At 46.4% G+C, this 27,506-nt stretch overlaps 1 protein-coding gene across 4 annotated transcripts in view; it reads left to right on the top strand.

Moving 5' to 3' along the window:
- Nucleotides 1-27,506, top strand: part of PCNX2 (pecanex 2) — a 3,925,748-nt gene that overhangs the window by 2,636,145 nt on the left and 1,262,097 nt on the right. For all 4 annotated transcript variants that reach the window (XM_069606982.1, XM_069606983.1, XM_069606981.1 and 1 more), the window contains one exon: nt 873-931. In XM_069606982.1, coding sequence (XP_069463083.1) covers nt 873-931 — 59 coding nt within the window. The remainder of the gene's footprint in view (nt 1-872; nt 932-27,506) is intronic.

Here is a 27,506-nt window from a genome sequence, read left to right as displayed (position 1 = left end):
GTGTAATATTTAGAAATGTGTGTTATTGTTGTTCCTCCCGAAAAAAGGAGGAGTTTGGCGTTGCCCCGCGAGGGTCTGCGCACGCGGCGGCGTGACGTTGCACGTCGCCGCGTGCGGCTTAAATAAACGGGGCGTTCCCGGCTGCCGCAGAGCGACCGGGGAGCCCGAACTACACAGACGTGTGCCGAGTGAGGTCTGTGGGTTGAGGGGCTCACGGGCACGCATGGGGGTGCCGACCGACCCCCAACACCCCTTCCCCTGCCATGGCCTGACCACCGGTCTTGTCATATCTGACAGGTCAGTTTCACTAAAACTAAGTAACAATCGGCATCCTTGGAGTCAGTAATTATTGCCTTGGCTCTGCAGTCATTCTTGTGTGCGCATTCAGTCTCCCAATACCTCTCTCCATTGCCAATGTTTCATTTGCTACAGTTTGTGCGCAATGGTTTTTCATTTCCCAATGTATTGCTGGTTGTGTACCCAGGTCCAAGGACCTCCAGTCCGTTCCATACCCTCCTCCAGATGTCCCCATTGGCAAGGTTTGGCCAGTATCTATTCCACCCACACTGTTGATACTTTTTCATTCAGCGCTAATTTCGTGCTGACACTTGAAAGTAAGCATCCTGGTTGGTCCAGGCATTATCCAGTGGGGACCCTTCCAGTAATCTGCACCCTATTCATGAACTTTTGTTACAAATATGTCTAATGCTTACAGGAGTAACTTTGCAGGAAAATGTTATGAAACCCTCTGATAAACCTTTGAATCCATACATTTTACGTCAACATTTTGTTGTATGTCATTATAATTTGAAAGTTGTGGGCCGCATTTTAACTCAATTTGCTTTACACTGTTTTATTTGTTTTGTTTCCAGCAAAAGGGACGTGGATTACTCAAACACACGAATGGCATACCAAATTGAAAAGGACCCAGGTACGAATTGCCTTGCACTACTTTATTTATGAAGTAATGTATATATTTTAAAGGAAGAAACTTTAGTTGTGGTGACGTTAACGTGAGAGCTTAACGCAAAAGAATGCAGCTAAAGCGTCCTTATATTTGTGCCCCCTGTTGCGCAGCCTTTAACCACAATGATGACATCACAGAAAACATCCTTGATGACATCAATGGTAACATCACTAATTACATAATCTGTGACATCACTGGCAACGTCACAAAGTACATAACACTAACTGGTCATAACCAGTGCCCACTGTCTATTTCAACATATTAAGAAACCATTTGCAATGGCCTTTGGCTATGGCCAGTGGCCATGCCTCCTGTTTATTTTAACACATTAAGGGGCCACTAGCAATGGCCTTCAGCCATGTCAACTGTATATTTTAAAACACTAACGAACCACTAGCAATGCCGTTTGGCCATGGCCAGTACTCAAGGCCGTCAGTCATGCCCACTATATATTTTACAACACTAACTGGACAGTAGCCATTGCCATTGCCCATGCCTACTGTATATTTTAACACATTAAGGGGCCAATAGCTATGAACTTCATCCATGGCCAGTGGCCACGGCCTTTGGCTGTGTCCACTGTATATTTTACAACGCTAACCACTAGCCATACCTCCAGTATATTTTAACACATTGAGGGTCAGTAGTCATGGCCTTCGGCCATGCACACTGTACATCTTACAACACTAACTGGGCAGTAGCCATGGACGTTACCCATAGCCAGTGGCCACGGCCTTCGCCCGGGCACACTGTATATTTTAGCACATTAAAGGGCCACCTTTAGCCATGGCCAGTGACACTGCCTTCAGCCATGGCCACTGTACATTGTACAACCCTAGCTAGCCACCAGCCAAAGCAAAGGCAAAGGCCGCGGCTAAGTCCACAACCTAAATTGTTACTTAGTTATTCAAAGATTTTATTTGCCAAGTCATAAATGATGTTATGACTGATGCCATCACAGTTAGTGGTGTCATATATGATGTGATTAGTGATGTCACCAGTGATGTCATCAGGGATGTCACCTGGGCTGTCATCGTGGTCAAAGGCTGCCCCACGGAGGGGGGGTCAGAAAGTTAAGGTGGTTTTGAGCTCATTTCAGGGTTTTTTGCATTAAGGTCTCCAAACGAATGTTTTTTCCTTTCAATTTCAAAGTTTTTTTTTTACAATGTATTGCTTAACTTAACGTCCCTGCAACAATCAATTTTTTCATTGAATTTCAAAGGTTTTGTTATTGCATAGATTTTTTCCGAGCTACTGACCATAGTCTTTAGCCATGGACAGTGGCCACGGCCTTTGGCCTTGCCCACTGTATATTTTAGAACACTACCACACCACTTGCCATGGCTTTCGGCCGGGACCAAGGTCCATTTTAAATCACTACCAGACCACTAGCCATGGCCTTTGGCCATGGGCAGTGGGCAGGGCCACTGTCCATTTTAAAACACTACCAGACCACCGTGCCTATTGTATTTTTATAAATTACTACCAGACCATTAGCCATGGCCTTCGGCCATGCCCACTCTCCATTTTATTACACTACCAGATCCCTAGCCATGGCGTTCCAGCGGACACACATTTTAGAATACTACCAGACCACTAGACTTTGACCATGGCCAGTGGGCACTGTATTTTTCAAATCACTACGACTGTATTTTTTAAATCATTATGTGATCACTAGCCATGGTCTTCGGCCGCACCCACTGTCCATTTTAAAACAGTACTAGACCACCCTGCCCACTGCCCCTTTTTAAAACACTCCCAGACCACTAGCATGACCAGTAATTTTTCACACCCGACCTCACTGTATCTGTTAAAATTATTTACAACTTTTTTTTGCCAGGAGTATAATTATAATTAGGATTTCCTGTTTTCAGTGTTTATTTTATACTCGGCCGCTGTGTGGTTTCCAGTGTTTTCAAAACATTTTAGAATCTGTGCTTATCAGTCAATCATGGATAACTGTTTTTTTCAGTGTAAACACACAAATATCCTTTTATTTTGTTCATTGCATGCCTGACTAGCGTAATATCTCTCATGACCGGCTGCAAGAGTAACATATGCCCAGGTTTGAGAGGTTAATCTCGAAATCCAACCTAATGTAACCATCGCTGAAGGATGTTCAGCAATCACAGACTGATTTATACCTATTTTGACAGTGGTATTGTTATGCATAAAAGATGGCAGGCTTTGAGAACTCACAATTTTTAGGCAATGCGCAGTGAAGTTAAATTATTTACCACGGATCACACACTTTGGTTAAGCAACGTGCTACAAGCCCCTTTGTTTTATGACTGGTCTCTTGGTGACTGTTGTGATACATTGCACAACCCCAACTAACCGCATTTAAGCAGCACGGAAAAGGGCAAAAAATGACTGGCTGCCAGAATAGCATATGCCCAATACTTTTGCCTCCATAGCGAAAATCAAAAGCTGGTACCCATGAATATACGCACAGTAAGTGAACATATATCTTAAAGTGAAATATACAAATGTAGCTCAATTGGCTTTTCCCTTTAGGAAAGTGCGCAAGACAAAACAGCATTGGACTTTTTACAAATGTAATGAACACCAGAAAAATAACCCGAGAGATGAAATGTTCCAATAAATATGCTGGCAAAGTACAAAAGGTGCTCACCTTTTAAACCCAACAATCTGTCGTGGAATATTCCATGGAAACAAAATCCCAACATGAAACAAGTGCTGGTGGTCTTGTGAGTAAGCGTCTACACTGGGAACATGACAACCTGAGTAAAATCCTGGTAGCCAAATACTTGACCAAGCTTGCCAACCTCAATAAAACCCAAGGGGTTGCGTCTGCCATCTGAAAAAAAGTTACGCTGTCCACCCACATGTGTCCTTTATTTGTGCCCTGAAAGGCAGCCACACTCAGGGGAAAATAACTGTAACAGTGTCCAGGATTGCAAACTCTCTTGCCACATCCTGGGCAAATACTCATGACTTTCTTGCCCTCTCGTCATTTCCAATAATCTGCTTTATAAAGATAAATTGAAAAGTACACTTACCATAGTGCCACTCAAATATATAAATCCTCATAGAATGATGTTAGGCAAAAAGTGCACAATTGTGGCATCTTCACCCCCGTCTTGAATGGGAGACTACATATAGTCGAATGCAATTCAGCAAAAGGCAAAAAAATGGTCTCCCAGTGAGCACTGGGAACATAGAAGATCTTTAAACCATATTGGGGCATATCAGATAGATATATATCGCACGTGCAAGCTGGATTTGCAATTCTCCATGTATTATCAGCTCCTTACCCAGTGGTAGCCGCTCTTTTGATATGGGCCTCATGGCAGCTTGACCTTTAGAGTGCAATACTTTCAACGACTGACAGTAGCAAGGTTTAAAAAAAAAAATATGCGGATGCTTTGTGTTTTCTTAGTGTGTTATGAGATATTTAAAACTAAGAAAACACACATCTGGGACTGGGCACTGTCTCCCATAAATGCAGTAACCAGGTCCGACCCTGCTTATCTTCAAAGCTAGAAAGGGGTGCCCCGGCCTTTAGCCATGGCCCCTTTACATGTTGCCCCAATAGCTTTCTTTCAGTCCCACTAGCCATGGCTTTGGCCATGGGTACTTTACATATTGATCCAATTGGTTTCATAGACGAGCCCACTAGCCATGGCCAGCAGCCACAGACTTCGGCTCTGCCCACTTTCCATATTGCACCATTCGGTTCCTTAAAGTAAGCCAGTAGCCATAGTCTTCGGCCACACCCATTACCCCTCACCTCACTTTAAGCTGTAACATTCCACTTTATTTTGGTATTAATTCAATTTTTTGAACTCTTGTTTAAAAATAAATGTTTCCCATAACCACAGTTAGTATAACACCAATCATAGGAAGGTACTACAAATAAACTGGTAATTCATAAAATAAACCCAGTAATTTGTTAAAAAACCCATTTATTCATGTGAAACACTTTCATTTCCAGTCCCGTTTTCTACAATAACCCCAGTTATAAGAAAATATCCCCGGTTATCAGAAAATGTTTAAGCTCTGAACTTGGTCCCCAGCCCCCCACCAACTCTCCAATTTCATATAGTGTCCTCTTTCACTCTCCCCGTCTCTAGCTGGGTGCCATTTCACCCTTTTTCCTCCTCCAAAAGGCATTTTTTCCACTTTTCGTTTTCAGCTAACCCTGTTTATTTCAGAAATAACCCCGATTATCTCTTGCATCGAACACAAAACATGTCAGCTTTCTGAAAAAGTCTCTCTACTACAAAGCACCATGGGAGATATAGCTATAATTTTAGAAGATGGAACACCTCCTTCTCCGTCACATATTTTAAAAACTACTAGGTGGAATAACCTAAAACCCCTCCCGGAAATCGAGTCAGCGCTTCACGACCAAGTTGTTTTGTACCTGGTCCAGTTCCATCCAGCAGTTTTTGCTGTGCATTGCGCAGAAATTTGGACAGGGAAGATTGTCTATCTCAAACCTCCTCTCCCATCTATGCTCTCCCCTGTAACTTTCTCTAGTCCCTTCGTGGTCAAGGTTTATCCCTCTTGCTAAGCTTTTCAGTTCTTTCTCACTCTTGTACAAATATCCCTGACTTCCTTGTCTAGAATTCTGATTCTCTCCTGGTGGTATCTCTGAGGCCTTTCCCACACACAGTCCTCTTTCTGTCTGGTCTCCCTCATTAGTCCTTTCTCTATTAATCCCTCCCTCTTCAAACCCTTGTCTCATCTTCCCTCTGTCTTCCTTCATCAATTTTACTCTATCGCTGTATCGCTTCTGAGATGATAGCCCTCACTTCCTTCCCAAAATGGTATCCAGCTCTACATGGTCACTGACAATCTCTTCCTCTTTCTCTAGTCCCTTAGAGAATACCTTCTGTTCCACTCTTCATCTCAATTTCAAGATGGTAACACTACTATCTCTCCAAATTGGTACCCACTCACTCTCTTCAAGCTGCAAGCCTTCCTTTGGTTCCACCCTTTCACTTACTTCCCAGTTGGTACCCCTCAAATTTCTCTCCAAGCTGGTACCATCTAACTATGTCCATAACCTGCTCTCGCTATACACTTCAAGACTTCCTTCCAGGTCTCGGGAGGATAGCTCAGGGGCAACATGCTCGCCTTCGAAGCAAGACGACACAGAGCAACACAGGTTTGAACCCCAGGTTCGCGCTTAGAAACCTCTGGGTACTAAGCGCATTATAAATAACATATCATATCCAACTTACATGCCCAATTGTACCCTTTACCATCATTTGCCAAACAGGTACTCTTCTTCTCTCACACTTTTTCTCTCTTGTAGTCCTAAATATTCAAAAATGTGCAATGCTTCTACAATCTTACCTCTCACTGGGGCTTCTTTCTTGCAGCAGTCTGCCATTGTGCTCCCTTTTTCTAATGGGCCCTCTGTGGTCTCTCAGGGTCTGCTGCTCCCCTCTGGCAAGCTATCACAAAGTCTGTCTTCCTTCAGTAAAGAATCCTCGCTTGCTGTCAGCCAGGAGCTGTTGTCTCCCTTCACGCTCTGCCCAGGGCTGGCTTCTTTGGTCAGGTCTCCTTCATTAGGGCCTCCCACGATCTGCCTTCCACCTCAAAGCTGTGCCTGGGATGGACCAACTCTGGTTTAGCTGGTTGGGCTGTAAACGGTTGTTGCTGCTCTCCTTGGGTGAGCTTCAGGGAAATTATCTGTACCTGTTTGTTCTGGGTGGTGCTGCTTCCTCTTTGGGCCATGTGCTTCTTGTCAGGTGTACTCTGAGGGGGGCAGACTAAAGTAAAATAAAGGCCAGTAACCGTTTTTTATTTTTAAACTGATCTGGATAGTGTGCTAGTTCTCGTCCACCACACTTGAGACTACCTGCTTTCTCTGGTGTGTATCTGGGGAGCCAGTGTGTGTAATATTTGTACATACATCCTCTTGTAACTTGGCAATGTGTATGCACCGTAAGATTGTCTGGTGCTTATGTGACAGTGTCTACAATATTGCTTCTTCCACATCTTTTGTCTGAGCGGTAGAACAATGCTTGCGAGATGTATTTATTTTTTCACACAAAGGCACGTGCTTGTTCTTGTTGGAAACCCTGAGAAAGAAACTATTGCATTTGTATTTTTTGTCTCTTGAACAGTGGTGTGTTTCTTTTCTACGGCAGGATTGTGATAGGATGCACAATAATAAAAACATTGCCTGGGTTGCCATTTTGTTTCCTGATCGTTTAAGAATGCACTCCCTTATACACCTGATATAGTGGTTCTGGCCAATGGGCGGTTCAGGCTCTTTAAAGCCTAAGCATCTTAATCTTGTGTTTTCAAGGGGCCCTGGGGTTCCCTAATTTAATCTTCTAGCGGGAAGCACTGGATCTTAGAAGGGCTGCCTTGTCACACAGGACACATGCTAAATAGGGAAGACTTGCTACTATTTAACAGGATAAAGGATAAATGGCACATATGTGTTGCTATTTGTCATGACCAGAGGTAAATAGTGCATAATTGCTACTATTTACTATTTACTAGGATAAAGGATAACTAGTACACATGTTCTGCTATTTACCAAGACAATGTGCAGAATCTCTATTTACCAGGCTGAAGGGTAAATAATGTGCTGTCTACTATTTACCAGGATCCAAATGAGGCAATCATTAGAGTGTCTTAGACGGAAGTTACTTAAAAGTAACAATTGTCTTGATAAATAGTGCAGTTTTAACACAATTTACCATGACAAAAGGTAAATTGGGATGTATGGTTCCTTTGAGGAAATTGCTTTAGGAACACGACTGTTTTAAAATATGTGTATTGTTTCTAAGTACACAGTGTTGTGTGGGTATTTGACATTTCTTCATTTGTATATATTGATGTGCTTGCCACATTGAGCTGGATTTCTTTTCAGAGAATACTTACATACAGTTGGTGTTAGAGCATTAATACTAATTGATTTGTTGTCATATTGCAGGGTGTGATGTTTGTATGCCTTTTATAAATGTAACAATAAAATATGTACAGATGACAGTCTAGACAAAATAATTGAGTATGAGATACATTGTTTGGCAGCTATATACCGGCATGTCACAGAAGGTGATTCTTTGAGTTTTAAGTTTGATTACATACTGACTTAATCTCCCTTACGGGTCCCTCTAGTAGGTTGATTGAGGATACAATACATCACATTTTTGTGGACAGGCAAGCACTCTGCAACTGTTATGTTGGTGATTTGGCACAATATGAAAGTCCTTCAATATAAGATTGCATAACATGACAATTTGCCAAGACAAAGGCTAAATAGTGCAGAATTTCTACTTACCAAGACAAGGGTAAAATATTGAACACGTTTTAGAATTTATTAGGATGAATGCTACACAGTGCAGATTCTCCACTTTAACAGGGTGACATTGCAGCAACACTGTAAAGAGTCTTAGACGGGAGCTACTCAGCAGTACCCAATGTCTTATTAAATAGTGCAGTTTTGCCAAAATGTACCGGAATGAAGAGTAAAATAGTGCATAATTTCTACTATTTACCAGGACTAAGGATAAATAATGCATATTCTCTACTTTTTACCAGGATGAAGAGTAGATAGTACAGATCTCTCCCATTTAGCAAGACAAAGGGCAAATTGTGCAGAATCGCTATTATTTATCAACACAAAGGTTTAAAATGCATATGTTCTACTATTTACCAGAATGCGCAGAAGCAGCGCTGAAAGTGTCTCTAGGAGTAGCTAGTCATCATTACCAACTGTCCTGGTAAATAATGAAGTTTTGCTACTGAATGCCTCCACACTGCAATGCCAAACCTGTCCATCCATCACAATAAAAAAGAATATTAACAACTTGGCCGCTGCCTTCACCTTCTTCCTGGTCCCGCAGTCTGGAGTATATGTTGTTATTGTTATTATTATTATTATGGTATTTATTGAGCACGGACCTGGCTTCGAGAAGCAATGAGTGCTTTACAGAGGTATAACACAATATAGATACATAACGGAGTGCATTATAGCGGTAACAACAGAACAGATGTACAGCAGGCATGGGATACGGAGGGGCACAGAGGCGGGGTGCAGCTGTACCGGGTGGCAGGAAGGAGAGGGGTGGGCTATGTCTAGCAAGGCAGATGGCATGAGGGGCGATGTGATGGTGGAGAGATCCTTGATAAAGTGGGTCTTGAGGTCTTTTCTGAATTGTAGGAGTGTGGGGCGGGTCTGATGCTGACGGGGAGGAGGTTCCATAGTCTTGGAGTATAGGCAGAGATTGCTTCTTTTCTGGTCCTTTCATTTTTGCAGCAGCGGATTTCAAGTCTGCACGTATCCTGGGTTCTGGTGGTTTGCTGTCCGCCGGAGATGCTGAGTTTCTCCTCAAGGCAGTTGGGTGACTTGAGGGGGCCTGCCTTATAGATGACGCAGCAAGACTTGAAGGTAATTTGTGCGTGCAGTGGGAGCCAGTGAAGGTCGATGAGGGCCGAGGTGATGTGGTCATATCTGCGTAAACCCTTGATGAGGTATACGGCCACATGTAAGACACTTCTCGGGGGCACAAGGCAGGACGACGGGAGGCCTTCGAGGAGTGCATTGCCTCCATACAGGTAGGATAGAACCAGTGTTTGAAGGTGGATCCAAAGCTGTCCAAAGGGAGAAAGGGCTTGACTTTTTGCTGGATGGAGAGCTTATACCAAGCTGTCTGAGTTCTCTTAGCTATGTGTTTCTTGAAGGAGAGGTGTTTGTCGATGTGGAACCCGAGGGTCTTGGTGCAGGAGGAGAGCTCAGGTGTGAATCCCTCAGAGTTCATGGTTGATAGCCAGGTCTGTATGTCTGGGTGTTTGGTGTTGTTGTTGAGAAGTATGAATTGAGGGATTGAGGGATTGAGCATCAAGTATGCACTGGACATCCAAGACCGGATCAGTGAGAGGCAGGTTTTGACCCTATGGGTGTCCTTGATGCAGTCGATCTTGAAGTAAAGCTGTGTGTCATTGCCGTATTGGTGGATGTGGCTGTTGTGTGTGGTTACGAGGGCTCCCAGCAGCTCCATGTATAGATTGAAGATCATGTTTGGAGGCGCATGACCCCAGCAATGACAACAAATAGGTTGTCTGGGGTAGGGTGCAAGTTTCCCCACTGAGAATTTTCTTTAAAATATACTTCTAATGGTTCATTTAAAGGCACGTTTTTCAAATCATATTTTAATATCTGCCACTGCTCTGTACAGTAGTGTTATTGCACTGCAGCTGAAAATAGTTGCCTCTGTTCTGTATAAAGAATGGGGTTGGGATTGCATTCATATTTGGTTTTATATATATCACAAACCTAGAAAGCATTAAACAAAGCCCTGTATGCCATTCGGGGTAACATCTATGGTAAGGAAGGAGCTACAGTATGTGGCATGGGATGTCCCAGCTATGGGGGTGGGATGTGATGAGGTTCTGTTTTTCTTTTGTTTAGTGACACATACCACCCAGTATGGCCGTAAGAAACATTGTGCCACAGAACGAACACCATCCGTCATAAGTAATCTGCCAGAGGGAAAAAATGAATCCTTCATTGAGCCTTGTTGAATTGTGTAATAATAGCACATTTTATTACAGCACCTAATAGCGTGAAGAATCCAGTATTCATTTTTATATAATAAAACAAATAATGCCTTGTAGTATGATAGAAGAAAAAAAAGTGTCATATAATATGCCAAAAACTCTTCCGCAAGGAGAACAAGTCTATCAGATTCGATGTATCAGAAAATATCCGTTAGGATGTAGGTGCAGGACAAAATGATATCCAGAATGCCTGTACCACTGATGTACACATCTGGGTTTTAGGCCCAGTAACACATTACGAACATCACTTTTCTGTTATAGAGTTTTAAAGGTTATTGTGTGTTCCTAGGAATGTCGAAATAAATCAACATGCACATTTGTTGCTCTGTCAAATTAATGCCTCGGAATCAGTCACAGTACCACAATATGTGCATCAATCAGTTACTCTACAACAACATTTCTAACGCCAACGTTTGCTCCACAGAAGGAATGTCAATAAGCCATCAGGGTGCAAAATGCCTGACCAATGGCTACTCTATGCCCCAAAGGACTGCCAATAAGCAACTCTTCCAGTGTAGATCTTTCTATGTAACAGTAACTTTGCCCATCAAGTACTGTTTCACAGAACGTTTGACTACCAGTTACAGTGCCTAACTTTCAGTTACTAACATAGCACAACTTAATGCACAACATATCTGTCCATTTCTTCCTATATGAATAATGCCAGACATTATTAGAGAGAGTCCCCTTTTCTCTGCATGTTACATTTTGACAGGTTGACATGACCCCGTTTCTGGTCTTAGTCCCTGCCCATTTTGATAGGCTTTGATATACAATTAATATACATTTGATATAAAAAATCATATACAAAATATTTGTTATCAATTTTAAATCAAATGTATATTTGATATAAATTAGGTATACATTTTATATCATTTTCTATAAGTGAATTTACATTTCATATAAAATCTATATAAAGATGGGAGCAGCAGGAAACGGTGTTGCTTGGTCAAGTGCTGAGAGTGAAGTGAGCGCTGAAGACGGGGACTGTGAATCTAGGGTTTTGAAGAATGACGCAGTGATGACATCACAGAGGGGTTCCGTCCCGATGTGATAGGAAGCAGAAAATGATATCAAGCAGTTCTGATCTCTTTTTAATATAAAAATGTATATACAAATTTATATAAAATGTTATATTTTTGATAGAAAAATGTATATAAAAATTAATATACATATTAGGTTTTTGTATAGCAATGTATATAAAAATATATATTTGTCTGATATACAATTTGTATTTAAAATGTGTATATAGAGTGCGCATGCGCAAACCGCGTATGAGCAGCTAAAAGGACCCGCTCACAGCAGCCGCCAACATCCTCCTATTTATCCTGACCCTGTGTTGATTATGACAGGGAAACAGACCGCCACGTCGGGGGATCATCTGAGCGACACCTAGCCGCAGAGGAATCCGTGCTGGGAAGCAGGAAGCGGATTGACGGCCCCAGCAGAGTAGAAGCCGCCATCTTGGGACCGAGAAGTGCGCTGCAGACGCCCGCTTGCCTGCCAGGCTCCTGGTGCATCTGAGTCCCGGCAGATGACAAGCGGGACCATCGGACCCTCAGCGGCTCAGATGCTGGGCTCAGCCAAGGACCCGAGTGGATAAGAGGAGGTGGAGACACCATTACGTGGTGCCCCTTCCAGACCCCAGTCAGCACCCGTAAAGCCTCCTTTCCCACCCGCATATGAGACAAGAGCGAGCCCGGTCTCCACAGACCCTGCAGAGCCAGCAGCACTGTGTGGGACAACCCCGGATTGAAGCTTAGATGCACCGATAAAGGAAAGGCTCCCCTCCTCTGGCGCAAGTATTCCCAACGGGATGCGCAGCAACAGCGATCCTTGAAACACATGGTGCTCCGCACCCGTTCGGCCACCAAGAAGCTGCTCAACGGCTAATGGCCTCAGCCTCCTGAACTTAAGGCAAGTGCTAGAAGGAGCAGCCCCACCACCAGGGCCCTTATACAATGTATACTCTGCTCGGCAGGCAGCACCATGGTGCATAAAGCACACGGACAACCGTGCCCCCAAGGTAATAACCCATGGCAAAGCGGACACAACTAAAAGGAAGGCAGAGGAACAAACCCACATCCGTGTTGCCCAAGGGAAAAGGGGACTAGCGCAGGGGACCCGGCCCAGTCCGGATACTGTGAAGTCCATAAAGGCAACCAGGATGCCAGTGAATGGACTAATGGTTGATCGGTCCCATGCACCACACTGTAATTAACGACACAATCCCCCTGGACCTCAACAGACTCTCCCAAGAACAGGTACACAGATATATTTCCCCTAGGACATGCACGAGAGGAAAGACTAGCGCCATCATCCTAACAGTGATTCACAGAGCAGTGTGAAGGGAGGACAGCCCTAGCCATTAAGGGACAGGACCAAATAAGAGTCAACTGTGGCCAGCAACAATCTTAAACCCCCCCAATCCTCCTCCGGCATAGTAAGTCATAACAAGCCGGTCCCCAGGCAAGAGGATACAGCTGGGAGTGAGGGGTGTGGGGCCCTCCCCTGGCACCAATCCATCTGAACCTCCACACCCCTAACCAGGCGTCTGCTCACTGGCACCTTCACGACTCCACGAACTGCCCAGTGCTGGCTGCATCCCACATAGGGCCCTCGAGACACTGGGAGGCCCCCACAGCCGATGACCCAGGAGCAGGCGACACATGCTCCTTCCCGAGATCACCTCAGAGGAACAATGGGCAAGGACAAAACCAAGAGGTAGACCCTGCAAAGCAAGATGGACCTTTACAAGGTTGGACCCCTGCAGGGACCTTCAACTCTGACCCAGGTGAGCTTCATACCAGCCGAGGAGGACCATAATATCTCTCTTGCCGATGTCATGAAAGCCATAGGGGAGTCGAGGACGTCCCTTGTGGGGAAAATAGGTGGCCTCTCATCAGAGTTTTCACTTCTAAGCCAAGACCTCCGCAACTTATCCTCGAGAATGGGAGAAACGGAACAAAGGATATCATAATATCAAGCACAGAGGACACAGTGAGACAAAGGGAAAAACAACTAGCAGCTATCACCCAAAAGGTGTACCAACTCGAAAACAGAGCCGAAGATAATGAGGGGCATATACGAAGGAACAACATCCAGATCCTTGGGATCCCGGAGAAGGAGGAAGGACCCAGTGTCAAACTCGTTCTTGAAGACTGGCTCGATGAGGTATTTGCCCCTAAGAAACTCTCCAAGTTCTTCTCCATCGAGCGCGCCCACAGGGTCCCAACGGACGCCCAATCCCTGGTGCTCCACGACGAACAATCATATCCAAACTAACGAACTTCTGCAACAGAGATGCCATTCTCCAGATGGCTAGAGCCACCGGCCCCATCACCTATAATGGCTATCGCATCGGCTTCTACCGGACTATACCAGAGAGGTACAGAGGGCCTAGCAGTCCTTCGACTCAGTTATAAGGAAACTACACTCTGTCCATAAAACATGCTCTGTTCTTCCCGGCACTCCTAAAGGTGCACCACGATGGCGTCACTCACTTGTTATATTCGCCTAAAGAGGCCTGGGAATGGCTGGAGACCAAAATCCTGAATGGATCGGAACAGCAATGATCCCCAAAGGGCTCCCTCACTTGACAGCCCAGGACGGACCGCTCCCTACCGCAAATGAGCCCACAGGACCCCGATCCACCCAGGCTCCCACAGATTGGCAAGAACAACGCAGAGAATGGCTGAGGGCTGTCACTAAGAATCTGAACAATGTGCAAGTACATACGAATCAAGGGATCACACAGTGGCGGCCACCTAGGGAAGAAGGAAGGACTTCAGTGCGGCTAGTGTGAACACCCCGTAACTTTCAACAATGTTTTGGGTTGAAGTTCGGCGCCCAGTTGGTGCATTGTTCGGGGTGCAGGTGGTTCTGGTTGGGGGAAGTACGGGGAGGGAAACGAGAACCACAGACCTACCAAGATGCAGCAGTGTGAGGAAACACATTCTGGGGTACCTATCTATGCAGGAACTCAAGCACTGTCAACTGGAACACACAACCTAACATCGGTAAAGGGATCCAATGACTGGGGAGGTGTGGTTAATATGTTAACAATCGTTGTTTTGCTCTTGTTTGTACTTAATGGTCATAAGGTCATGGTTCCAACTGTAGGGTCACACACCTGGGTGGACAGGGGAGGTGGGACCGGAACATTGAGGGGGACCCACACCCAGTCGCACAATACACACACTCACTGGGATAAGAATGACACATGAGGGACATTTAACTCTGCTCACATGGAACGTCAATGGGTTGGGGTGCAATATCAAGCGCAGGTTGGTGCTCCAGTACCTGAATAGGCACTCTCCGGATATAGCACTGCTTACTGAAACAAACCTCCGGTGCACCACCTGTAACTTCTTCCAAAGATCCAACTATGCCATGGCCTACCACACGGGATACACCAGTGGGTCACGAGGGACTATGATCCTTATACATAAAAGGGTCCCATTCCAGTTAGGACGGGTACACTCAGACCAGCGGGGTTGTTTTGTGGTGGTGACTGGGAACATGCAGGGGAACACCTGGGGAATTGCTGCGGTTTATGCTCCCCCCCGCTCCCCTTTGAACTTCTCACAGATCTTCAAGCAGTACTGATGGTTAGGCAGGCAGACTACTGGGTGGTCAAGGGTGATTGTAATGAAGTGATGGATGTGACCAGAGACAGAACACACGTGGGAACCAGAAACCCTGACCATCTGACAAAACGTCACTGCTTTGCCTTATCGCTTTGTTGGGTGGACGCATGGCGCACATTACATCCCTCAGACTTGGGGTTCACCTTTTCCTCCGTGAACATAAATCCCTAGCCTGCATTGACTATTTCTTTGTCCCACAGGACATGGCGGACGCACTGTTAACGGTTACATACCTAGCAAGGGGCATCTCGGACCACTCCCTCCTGATCATGACACTAAAACATGGCAAGAAAGCCCCTCACCCCACCTGGCGCCTTAGCGCATATTACCTGGGAATGCCCAATATTGCGGAGCTCTCGCTGGTACAACAGAGGAATGCTACCCCATTAATGAGGGTTCGGTGGACAGCCCATTACACTGTGGGAGGGGTACAAAACAGTGCTCCGGGGGGAGGCAATTTCCCTGGTGTCGGTCCACCGCAAACTCCACACTAAAGACAGCTCGAAGTGAGAATAACACGCAGCACAGGCGGAGGAGAAGTTTATCGCACTAGGAACTGAGGCATCCAAGGAAGCGTTGCTAAGGGCCCAAGAGGTACTGAGAAACCTGGCCTTAGACAATGCCAAGACCGCTGGCATGGCTAGAACAGCGGGCCCAAAACAAGGGGTATGTACGGGCCATAAGGGGCCCCGTTGGGGGACTACTCTCTGACGACACCTAGATTGCAGACACATTCATGGCTTTCCATGAACGCCTCTACTCCCAGCAGCCAACACCAGCAGAATCGGCGAGCTCGCGATTTCTGGAGTCCATTGCAATATCCAGGCTCTCAGAACAACATATAGGTACCCTGGAGGAGGAGATCACGGAGGAAGACATTGCTGCTGCTCTGTCCCAACTCCAATCTGGGAAATCCCCAGGCCCCAAAGGGTTCCCGGTGGAAACATGGAAGAGGCTTGGGGCACGGTCGCGACCCACATGCACCGTATGTTGAAATGTGCCCGGGAAGAGAAGAGACTCTCCCGAGATCTGAGACAGGCAGCCATAGTAGTGATCCCAAAACCCAGTAAACCACCAGAACTCTGTGCCTCCTATAGGCCTATATCTTTCATTAACGGGGAGGCCAAAGTTCTTGCCCGTGTTTTGACCGACAGACTAATGCGGGTCATTCACTCCCTAATCCACCCAGATCAACGCGGATTCATGTCGTCTAGATCCACCCGGAGGAACCTGAGAAGGGCCCAGTTTGCTATTGACCGGGCAGCTGCAATAAAAAATCCACTTGCACCCTTAGCGGTGGACTTTGAAAAAGCCGTTTATTCGGTGGGGTGGTCGGCTTTCTGGGACACCATGGAATGCATATGATTCAGGCCTAAGTATATGTCATGGGTCAAGATACTATACGACTCACCCGAGGCAATGGTGAGAGTGAATTGGTCAACGTCCAGGCCCTTCAGACTTGAGCGGGGAACTAGACAGGGCTGTCCCTTCTCCCCTCTACTTTTTACGCTAGCCATAGAGCCACTTGCAATCAGGCTTAGGACCGTGTTGGAATGGTTGGGCTTTAAATGGCCCTGGGGGGGGGGAGGATAAAGTCTCCTTCTAAGCAGACAATCTTCTCGTCTACATGAGCAGCCCCTTAACGCGTGCCTAGCAGTCACCAATATCCTTAATGAATACCAGGACTTCCGTGGCCTAAGGGTCAACAAACAGAAAATGCAGGGGGGTTGTGGGAAGCAATTTTGTTCGACTCAATCTACAGCCGGTGGCAGACAGATTTGAAGCTGATGCTACTCACTGGCAATCCCTCCCACTAACGTTTATGGGCAGGGCTGCCCTCTTTAAAATGTTGTCCCTTCCAAGGTTCCTATATGCCCTGCAGAATGCCCCTCTTCACATCACTCGGCCGACCTTAAGAGACTACTCTGGGGTGGGAAACAACCCTGCATAGCATTAACAACCCTACAGCGCTCCGTCTGGGAGGGGGGATAGGTCTACCATGCCTCTGGGTCTACTATTGGGCTGCTCAGCTGGGAGTTGTGAATGACTGGCTGCATAGGGACCCTGTCCTCCCGCACATCAGGGGCAAGATCAGACACATGGGGCAATCACACTCCTCTGTGTGCTATACAGGAGGGAATCCGACCTCACTGACTTGTCCGGACTGATACGCCAGGCCCGTAAAGTCTGGGTCAAGGTCACACACCACACGGGCTGGGGCGGGAGGCCAATGGTGGACCAACCCCTATGGAACAATACACACATCCCGGAGGTCCTGAAAATGGGGCACTTCACACGCTGGGAGGAACAGGGTATACGATCTCTGGCGGACATACTCTGAGACGGGAACCTTGTCACTTTTGCCGACCTACAAAACAAACTCTCACTGCCGGCTGGTCACCAATACAGACACATGCAACTTGCACCCGCTATCCAGGCACAATTCCACACCCTAGCAGGCATCCCAAAGTGCTCCCAACTTGAAGCCAAAATGCTTCAAACCAAGATCCTCATCAAGGTCACGTCCACACTCTGAAGGCTCTCACTCCCCACATTACCAATATGAACTGAGAGTAAAGGGCACATCCCAGTAGGGAATCAGACCAAGAGATTGGTTTTGAGAATCATCAAAAGTTTATGTAAGATTCAACATCCAGAGAACTCTGCTGCTCTGAGAGCGCTCTGGCAAACAATACAGATACAATATGCTTTAAAGGGTTACAGCGTCATCAGTGATGATTTCCATGCAGGCTACAAGTTACAGTTTCATTGGTTAGAAAGGGGGTGCACATATAGTTCTTTATGGGCCTGCCTCGCGGTATTGGCTGATGACTTGGTGGGAGGACGGACATCACGTGGTTCAGCTAGGCCGGTCCGTGTGAGGTAAAGTTTGGGTCAGGTTGGAGAGGCGGCTGCACCTCACTGTTTAATCTACACACTTATTCTAGACATGCAATAAACAATGAGCATCAATATACCTTTGAATAAATCTTAGAAGCCTATAAATTGTACATGTGTGTTTGCATTGTCCCACTTTGGGTCATTCATGAGGTGAAGGGTGTGGGGGGCTTGCCCCTGCGGTAACCTGGGATCTGTGATAGATAGCCGCCTGGTCTGGCACATCAGAGCGAGCAGGGGGTGGGGTGACACATGTTAGTTTAGGACAGAATATATTGTGACAGGGGTCTGGGTTTATTGAGGGCACTCTAGGGTGGGCAGCACAGCAGTGTCATACTTCTGTTACATAAAAAGAATTCCTTTGGAGGGGCATAAGGTTGATCAAGCAGTAATTTTCCAACAGCGGGGGTGATATGTGCAGGAGACGGTTTGTTGAGATGGATGAGTTACAAGTCATGGTTCGGCTCAGTCACACACAGGACAGTGATCTCAGAGGAAGAGTGAGGAGGATACAATGTCTGTTTGTAACATCTTGTCTCAGAGCATCCACGAGAAAGGGACTTGGGAGGCGAAGACAGGAGTGGAAAAAGGTGGGGGCTGTCAGCCCTCGCTGTGTGCGCAGTGCTGCTGAGGGGAGAGGAGACTTTGCAATGCCAGAAGGTGGCCTAGTCCAAAGATGGAGTTGAGGGTACACAAAAAGGAGTCCAAGTGTGTCTTGCAATAGCCCCACCTCTACTTATGCCAGGGCCTTATCCCTTATAGCTGCAGAAGGGCAACAGAGGCGTCCCCCACTAATACAAGAGCAAGTGGTCCCTTTCGAGTAGAATGTTCGTGGGGGCTCAACCGGCTCCCTCCTTCCTTACATTCCCCCCTTCCATTATATCTAAAGTAACAAACTAATTTTTAGTATTATTGGCATTCCTGTAATGCTCCGCCTCCAATATTGCCTCATCCCAAGCAGGTGTTCCTTTTATTGGCATCCATGCCCTACACACACCTCAGAGGCTTTTGCCCCTTCTAGGATACTCATCAGGGGTGCATGTCATGTATATGCCCCATCCAGATCCACCCACACTTCCTTATACCACTCTAATTCCCGGGGTTCCTTAATTGTAATGTGATATAAGTTGTCCACCCGGTCCCCTGGATAACGATACACTGCAGTCATACGATATTTGGAGGGGCCAGACTCCCCTGTCTGTATTTGTACATCCTTCATAGTTTGTACCCCTGTCGGTTGACCCATTGTCACCATCATCATTGCAGAACTAGGCATTGATTTTGCACAACATCTAACCCCTACCAGGCACACACAAAAAATCAGTAACAGAAAAACGATAAGCGGGACAAAATTGTTCATCATTGTGCTGAACCAGGAAGGTATCCAGTCGAAAATGTTGTCGAACCAGTTGCTAGGTTCGATCCCACCTTCCTTCTTCATTCTTTCACCCAGGTTGTGTACTGCGGATATCACATGCGATAAGGTCCCATTTGCAGCATCAGCAGAAGGTACGAATGTACATCATGCACTCCCGATTTTTCAGCAAACACCGCCGTCCATTGCTTTGAGTAGATCCAGGGCGTACCGCTTTTGCATGGTCATCAACTCCACTTTATCACATTGAATCCCTCTTCTGTGTCATTGGCCAGCTGGATCAGTTCCCAGCGCACAATCTGCAGCCATTTGTCATTTGTTCGTGCCTGGATGCCTGGTACTAGAAGAGAGGCGAAGAAAGTTTCTGCAGAATTGAAAAGTTTGTACTGGTCAAGAATCTCTGCCCTGAGGTCTGAGGATTTGCTGGAAATATAATTTGACGACCTTCTTTTGCGGGACACTCTTTCCTGTAGTTCATCTTCAGACAGGAGGTTGTATGTGGAGGGTTCTTTGGTTGCTGGCTGGGGTGCCAGCGACATTTCGGTTGGCACCCTCCCCCCTTGGACATGGCTCTCCGGAATTCACCATCAAGGATGAATGCAACGTGGCCATGGCGCAGGTACCTCTCCATGATGGCGGGAGGTTCAGGTACGCTTGTTTGCCACAAACCCAGTAAGTGTCCATTAATGCTGCTGTGCCTTTTTCCATATCTGGAAGAATAATTGTCTTGTTATAATGTTTGTTTGAGCCCATGGGCACCCTCCCCTTGCCATGAAAACAAAGTTTGTGCTGGATTTCTTTTTGTATTTTGATCGGCTTTTCTAGGGATGTCACCCACGTAAGTTTGGCGATGTGTTGAGACCATGTTCGAGTGCATGTTCGTTTGACCCATTTGAAGTTTTCCTCTGTCAGTCCGCGCAGTGCTTCAGCTTTGCATGTGATCGTTTCTTCATGCCATTTGTTTTCCGCAAATATTGTCCCTTTGATAATAAAAAATGGTTCTTTCACACACATTAATCCTTGCGGTCTGCTGGTGCACGTCTTCTCGTTCTGCAGCATCTGTATTGTTACTGTGTGTGCCTGGAAGGTACTTCAAATCCTACATAAGGCTAGATGAACCAGACACTGAGCATCCGACAAAGGTGTTTCTTGAGGTACGAGCACTTTTGGTGTGCCAGAGGCATGGGGTATCAGAGAGCAAACATAACAACTCTCATTGGTTGCCTGTTTAGCTGTGGCACTCATATCTGAATACCATTTATTGGATTGGTCAGGGTGACGGGGGTCTTCTACTTCATCTAATCACAGGCCATGCATCATAACCCTTTCTTTCCACCCCCGTTTCCATCCTTTATCCCCCCCTAGACCGTTGTGCATCTTTTTCAACTTTTGGTACTGTACAGGGAAAATGTCTGTCCAGGCGTCATCATTTTGTTCGCTATCACCTGGCCAAGACTCTGACATTGGATACGTTTGCTTGGTTGGAACATAGGGTTTAAAGTGCATATTATCGCCATTTGAGGTAGATTCTTCGGTTGTCTGTATATTTACACATGGCGATCCCACAATACCGAACATAGGGGAATCAAAATTATACTCATTGGACACGTTATCAACATCATAACCCATAGCAGCAGTTCTGATTTGGTGCAGAGTGGTCAGATTGGCATTTAAAGAAGCATTGTGGGCCCACATTACTTTGAACCCATTCCAAATGAGGCTTGACCCTTCTTGTATTAAAGGTACCCCGTCCCCCCTCTTTTATATCACCCAGTATAAAGGTGATACTCCAGTACATACCAAGGCAAAATAACATTACAGAAAAAAACAATGGCCACAAAATAGAGGCCACAATCGTAGCTGTACGCTCTAGTAGCACTAATTTCTCCCCTATCACTATCTACATTTGTGGTGTCGTTAGTGAGGGCCAGATGTCGTGATAAAATAATAATGCAAACAATATTAAACACCGATTTCCATTGCTAAAGGCGTGGAGGGAGGGAGAGAGAAAGAGAGAGAGAGATTAAATCAATATATATATTTATATATATATGTTTACTTTTTGTTAATACTCAATACTCATATACAGTTTCTGCATTTACATTTCTGTTTCTTATTTTATTTTCACCCCGCGTTGCTTTATTAACTCTTTTAGTTAGGGCACCGCACTATCTTGCTCCTGTTCACCATGGGGTAGATAGGATTGTGAATGTTAGCATGTGCCACACTTAGATGGAATTCTTAACTTTAGCCTACATCACATCTAGATAGGATTATGAATGTTAGCACACGCAACACTTAGATAGAATGCTTAACTTTAGCCTGTGTCACACCTCGATAGGATTGTGAATGTTAGCATGTGCCACACTTAGATGGAATTCTTAACTTTAGCCTGCGTCGCATCTAGAAAGGATTGTGAATTATAGCATGTGTCACACTTAGATGGAATTCTTAACTTTAGCCTGCGTCACACCTAGATAGGATTATGAATGTTAGCACACGCAACACTTAGATGGATTTAGATGGAATTCTTAACTTTAGCCTGTGTTACATCTAGAAAGGATTGTGAATGTTAGCATATGCCCCACTTAGATGGAATTCTTAACTTTAGCCTGCGTCACATCTAGATAGGATTGTGAATGTTAGCATGTGCCATACTTAGATGGAATTCTTAACTTTAGCCTGCATCACACCTAGATAGGATTGTGAATGTTAGCATGTGCCACACTTAGTTGGACTTCGATGGAATGCTTAACTTTAGCCTGCGTCACATCTAGATAGGATTGTGAATGTTAGCATGTGCCACACTTAGATGAAATTCTTAACTTTAGCCTGTGTTACATCTAGATAGGATTGTGAATGTTAGCATGTGCCACACTTAGATGGACTTAGATGGAATGCTGAACTTTAGCCTGTGTCACACCTAGATAGGATTGTGAATGTTAGCATGTGCCACACTTAGATGGACTTAGATGGAATGCTGAACCTTTGCCTGGGTCGCATCTCGATAGAAAGATTAATGTTAGCATGTGCCACACTTAGATGGAATGCTTAACTTTAGCCTGCATCACACCTAGATATGATTGCGAATGTTAGCATGTGCCACACTTAGATGGAATTCTTAACTTTAGTCTGCATCACATCTAGAAAGAAATGTGAATGTTAGCATGCGCCACACTTAAATTAAACTGTGAATGTTACCAAGTGCCACACTTAGATGGAATCGTGATCACTAGCCTGCCTCACATATAGATAGGATATTGAAGATTAGCAAGTGCCACACTCAGATGGAATAGTGAATGATAGCAAGCATCACACCTAGACATAATTGCAAGGACAGCAATGCCAATTAACCAATCCACTAACAATTTCACCCCTCTGCATACACCTCTCAAACTCTAACCAAACACAACCACAAGCCTACAACACAACAATCCGCACAAACTTCACTACCCTGCAACAACAATAACAAAGACTCGCACAACAGCACACGACGAGTACCGACTGTAAAACACCCCAAGCCCAGTCAACGGACCCACCGGGCTAAGGCTGCCAACAGCACATCACTGCTCACTTGCACTTTTTCAGTTTATTCCCACTAACTCACCCCCCCTTCCCTTTTTCAGAGCTGCCAGAGCACCAGCGGACCACTCCAGTGGTGATAGTGCATGGTACAAATATCCTTTAACATTAACATAACATATTCTTCCCCTACAAATTCTTACCACGACTGCCTCTATGTGTTTTTCTCCTGTCTCACAATCAATGGACGCTGACCCGTCCACAAAGTATATCTCTCCTCCTTATAGTGCATTTTCACTGGCTTTAGGGATATCATTACCTTCTCCCTCATATGTTGCGAATCGTGTGCCTGCATGTCTTCCACTGTGCAGGGTTCTGTGATGAAGGTGGCTGGGTTGTCATGATGCCTACCCCCAGGCATCCGGACCAAGCCCATCAGCCCCAGGAGCAGGCATCTAGACATTTAGTAAAACCTCAGCAGCCCAAGCTAGGGGCTATCTGGGTTTAGTCCTGGCGCCTTAGGCGCCAGGCTCATAGTAGAAATCAGTCCTGGCACCTACGGCGCCAGGATCATAGTCATTACTTACCTCTGGCAGACCATGCTGCAAATGACTCCAATCCAACATGAAGCCCGAAAGGGACTATTTTACTACAGGGACTATTTTTTACTCGGATGTGGTTCTAGGGACTTTTTACCTGGGACTACTTTGAGGCTATTGAAACCACGCCCGACCAGCAACACATGCTTCGCGTTATTCTGCATCCAGCAGCGTAACGCTCAACATGCCTGCAAGTCAGCTTCCAGACCTCTGCCACGCCTGTCCTGAATCCAAAGCTCCTAGAGAGGAAGGAAAGTAGAGGCAAGGTTAGAAAACAAACTTTATTCCATTTTCTCACCTGATTCCGGAACCATCACGTCTCAGCACCTGAATAGGACATTCTTTCTACACGCGTCGCATCGCCAACTGCAGTGCCGCGCCATAATCACCAGTCCTCACAGCACCTTTCAATCCGGCGCTGCCTCCATCATTTCTTCGCCGGGCTCCGGCATCTGGGGACAAAAGAAATAACCAGGTGAGCCGAGAGAGCCAACAAATACAATCTCTCTTACCACCATAGACGTACCTGATTTACCACCAGAGGCATTATTCTTTAACTCTTCACATCTTCGAACGCCGCATCTGAAAACGGAGAGAAAACAACATGTTAAATACATGCATCATTTACTGGACAGCATCGGGTAATACAGACTCTTACCAGAACGCCATCTACCGCCTCAAGACCATCATTTCTCAAACTCCACTGCAAGATAAGAGAGGAATGGGACAAGAGTGAACATCGGACATATTGAACTCTATGAACTCTATACTTACTGGTCTTCGCCAGGAACCTCAGAGTCAACTCTCGTCCGGAACTCCCCAACCCCTTTTAACCAGTGAAGCAACTGGTGTCTACGCGCCCCTGCAATCCACGCAGGATGGAAAGCTCATCTTTCAAGAATGGTGAGAGTACTGGAAGGGGATTTCGGATGTGATTAGTGGGTAGAGCAGGGAGGTGCCATCACTAGAATCCACGGGTGGCTAAATTCCTCTCTCCACTTGCAGGAGAATCCTTCTACGGGTCAAGCTGATGAGATTAGATTATTGATCGATCCCATCACCACACTGTAATTAACGGCACAATCCCCCTGGACCTCAACAGACTCTCCCAAGAACAGGCACACAGATATATTTCCCCTAGGACATGCATGAGAGGAAAGACTAGCGCCATCATCCTAAAAGTGACTCACAGAGCAGTGTGAAGGGAGGACAGCCCTAGCCATTAAGGGACAGGACCAAATAAGAGTCAACTGTGGCCAGCAACAATCTTAAACCCCCCAATCCCCCTCCGGCATAGTAAGTCATAACAAGCCGGTCCTCAGGCAAGAGGACACAGCTGGGAGTGAGGGGTGTGGGGCCCTCCCCTGGCACCAACCCATCTGAACCTCCACACCCCTAACCAGGCGTCAAGCTCACTGGCACCTTCACGACTCCACGAACTGCCCAGTGCTGGCTGCATCCCACATAGGGCCCTCGAGACACTGGGAAGCCCCCACAGCCGATGACCCAGGAGCGGGCGACACATGCTCCTTCCCCAGACCACCTCAGAGGAACAATGGGCAAGGACAAAACCAAGAGGTAGACCCTGCAAAGCAAGATGGACCTTTACAAGGTTGGACCCCTGCAGGGACCTTCAACTCTGACCCAGGTGAGCTTCATACCAGCCGAGGAGGACCATAATATCTCTCTTGCCGATGTCATGAAAGCCATAGGGGAGTCGAGGACGTCCCTTGTGGGGAAAATAGGTGGCCTCTCATCAGAGTTTTCACTTCTAAGCCAAGACCTCCGCAACTTATCCTCGAGAATGGGAGAAACGGAACAGAGGATATCAGAATATCAAGCACAGAGGACACAGTGAGACAAAGGGAAAAACAACTAGCAGCTATCACCCAAAAGGTGTACCAACTCGAAAACAGAGCCGAAGATAATGAGGGGCATATATGGAGGAATAACATCCAGATCCTTGGGATCCCGGAGAAGGAGGAAGGACCCAGTGTCAAACTCGTTCTTGAAGACTGGCTCGATGAGGTATTTGCCCCTAAGAAACTCTCCAAGTTCTTCTCCATCGAGCGCGCCCACAGGGTCCCAACGGACGCCCAATCCCTGGTGCTCCACGACGAACAATCATATCCAAACTAACGAACTTCTGCAACAAAGATGCCATTCTCCAGATGGCTAGAGCCACCGGCCCCATCACCTATAATGGCTATCGCATCGGCTTCTACCGGACTATACCAGAGAGGTACAGAGGGCCCAGCAGTCCTTCGACTCAGTTAAAAGGAAACTACACTCTGTCCATAAAACATGCTCTGTTCTTCCCGGCACTCCTAAAGGTGCACCACGATGGCGTCACTCACTTGTTATATTCGCCTAAAGAGGCCTGGGAATGGCTGGAGACCCAAATCCTGAATGGATCGGAACAGCAATGATCCCCAAAGGGCTCCCTCACTTGACAGCCCAGGACGGACCGCTCCCTACCGCAAATGAGCCCAGAGGACCCCGATCCACCCAGGCCCCCACAGATTGGCAAGAACAACGCAGAGAATGGCTGAGGGCTGTCACTAAGAATCTGAACAATGTGCAGGTACATAAGAATCAGGGGATCACACAGTGGCGGCCACCTAGGGAAGAAGGAAGGACTTCAGTGCGGCTAGTGTGAACACCCCGTAACTTTCAACAATGTTTTGGGTTGAAGTTCGGCACCCAGTTGGTGCATTGTTCGGGGTACAGGTCGTTCTGGTTGGGGGAAGTACGGGGAGGGAAACGAGAACCACAGACCTACCAAGATGCAGCAGTGTGAGGAAACACATTCTGGGGTACCTATCTATGCAGGAACTCAAGCACTGTCAACTGGAACACACAACCTAACATCGGTAAAGGGAGCCATTGACTGGGGAGGTGTGGTTAATATATTAACAATCATTGTTTTGCTCTTGTTTGTACTTAATGGTCATAAGGTCATGGTTCCAACTGTAGGGTCACACACCTGGGTGGACAGGGGAGGTGGGACCAGAACATCGAGGGGGACCCACACCCAGTCGCACAATACACACACTCACTGGTATAAGAATGGCACATGAGGGACATTTAACTCTGCTCACATGGAACGTCAATGGGTTGGGCTCCAGTATCAAGCGCAGATTGGTGCTCCAGTACCTGAATAGGCACTCTCCGGATATAGCACTGCTTACTGAAACAAACCTCTGGTGCACCACCTGTAACTTCTTCCAAAGATCCAACTATGCCATGGCCTACCACACGGGATACACCAGTGGGTCACGAGGGATTATGATCCTTATACACAAAAGGGTCCCATTCCAGTTAGGACGGGTACACTCAGACCAGCGGGGTTGTTTTGTGGTGGTGACTGGGAACATGCAGGGGAACACCTGGGGAATTGCTGCGGTTTATGCTCCCCCCGCTCCCCTTTGAACTTCTCACAGATCTTCAAGCAGTACTGATGGTTAGGCAGGCAGACTACTGGGTGGTCAAGGGTGATTGTAATGAAGTGATGGATGTGACCAGAGACAGAACACACGTGGGAACCAGAAACCCTGACCATCTGACAAAACGTCACTGCTTTGTCTTATCGCTTTGTTGGGTGGACCCATGGCGCACAGTACATCCCTCAGACTTGGGGTTCACCTTTTCCTCCGTGAACATAAATCCCTAGCCTGCATTGACTATTTCTTTGTCCCACAGGACATAGCGGACACACTGTTAACGGTTACATACCTAGCAAGGGGCATCTCGGACCACTCCCTCCTGATCATGACACTAAAACATGGCAAGAAAGCCCCTCACCCCACCTGGCGCCTTAGCGCATATTACCTGGGAATGCCCGATATTGCGGAGGCTCTCACTGGTACAACAGAGGAATACTTCTCCATTAATGAGGGTTCAGTGGACAGCCCATTACACTGTGGGAGGGGTACAAAACAGTG

This window comes from Ambystoma mexicanum, chromosome 4p, assembly GCF_040938575.1.
Source record: "Ambystoma mexicanum isolate Mex_15411 chromosome 4p, UKY_AmexF1_1, whole genome shotgun sequence".
Lineage (NCBI taxonomy): Eukaryota > Metazoa > Chordata > Amphibia > Caudata > Ambystomatidae > Ambystoma > Ambystoma mexicanum.
Note: the sequence above shows the minus strand (reverse complement) of the source record. Positions and strands in the feature narration are given on the sequence as shown.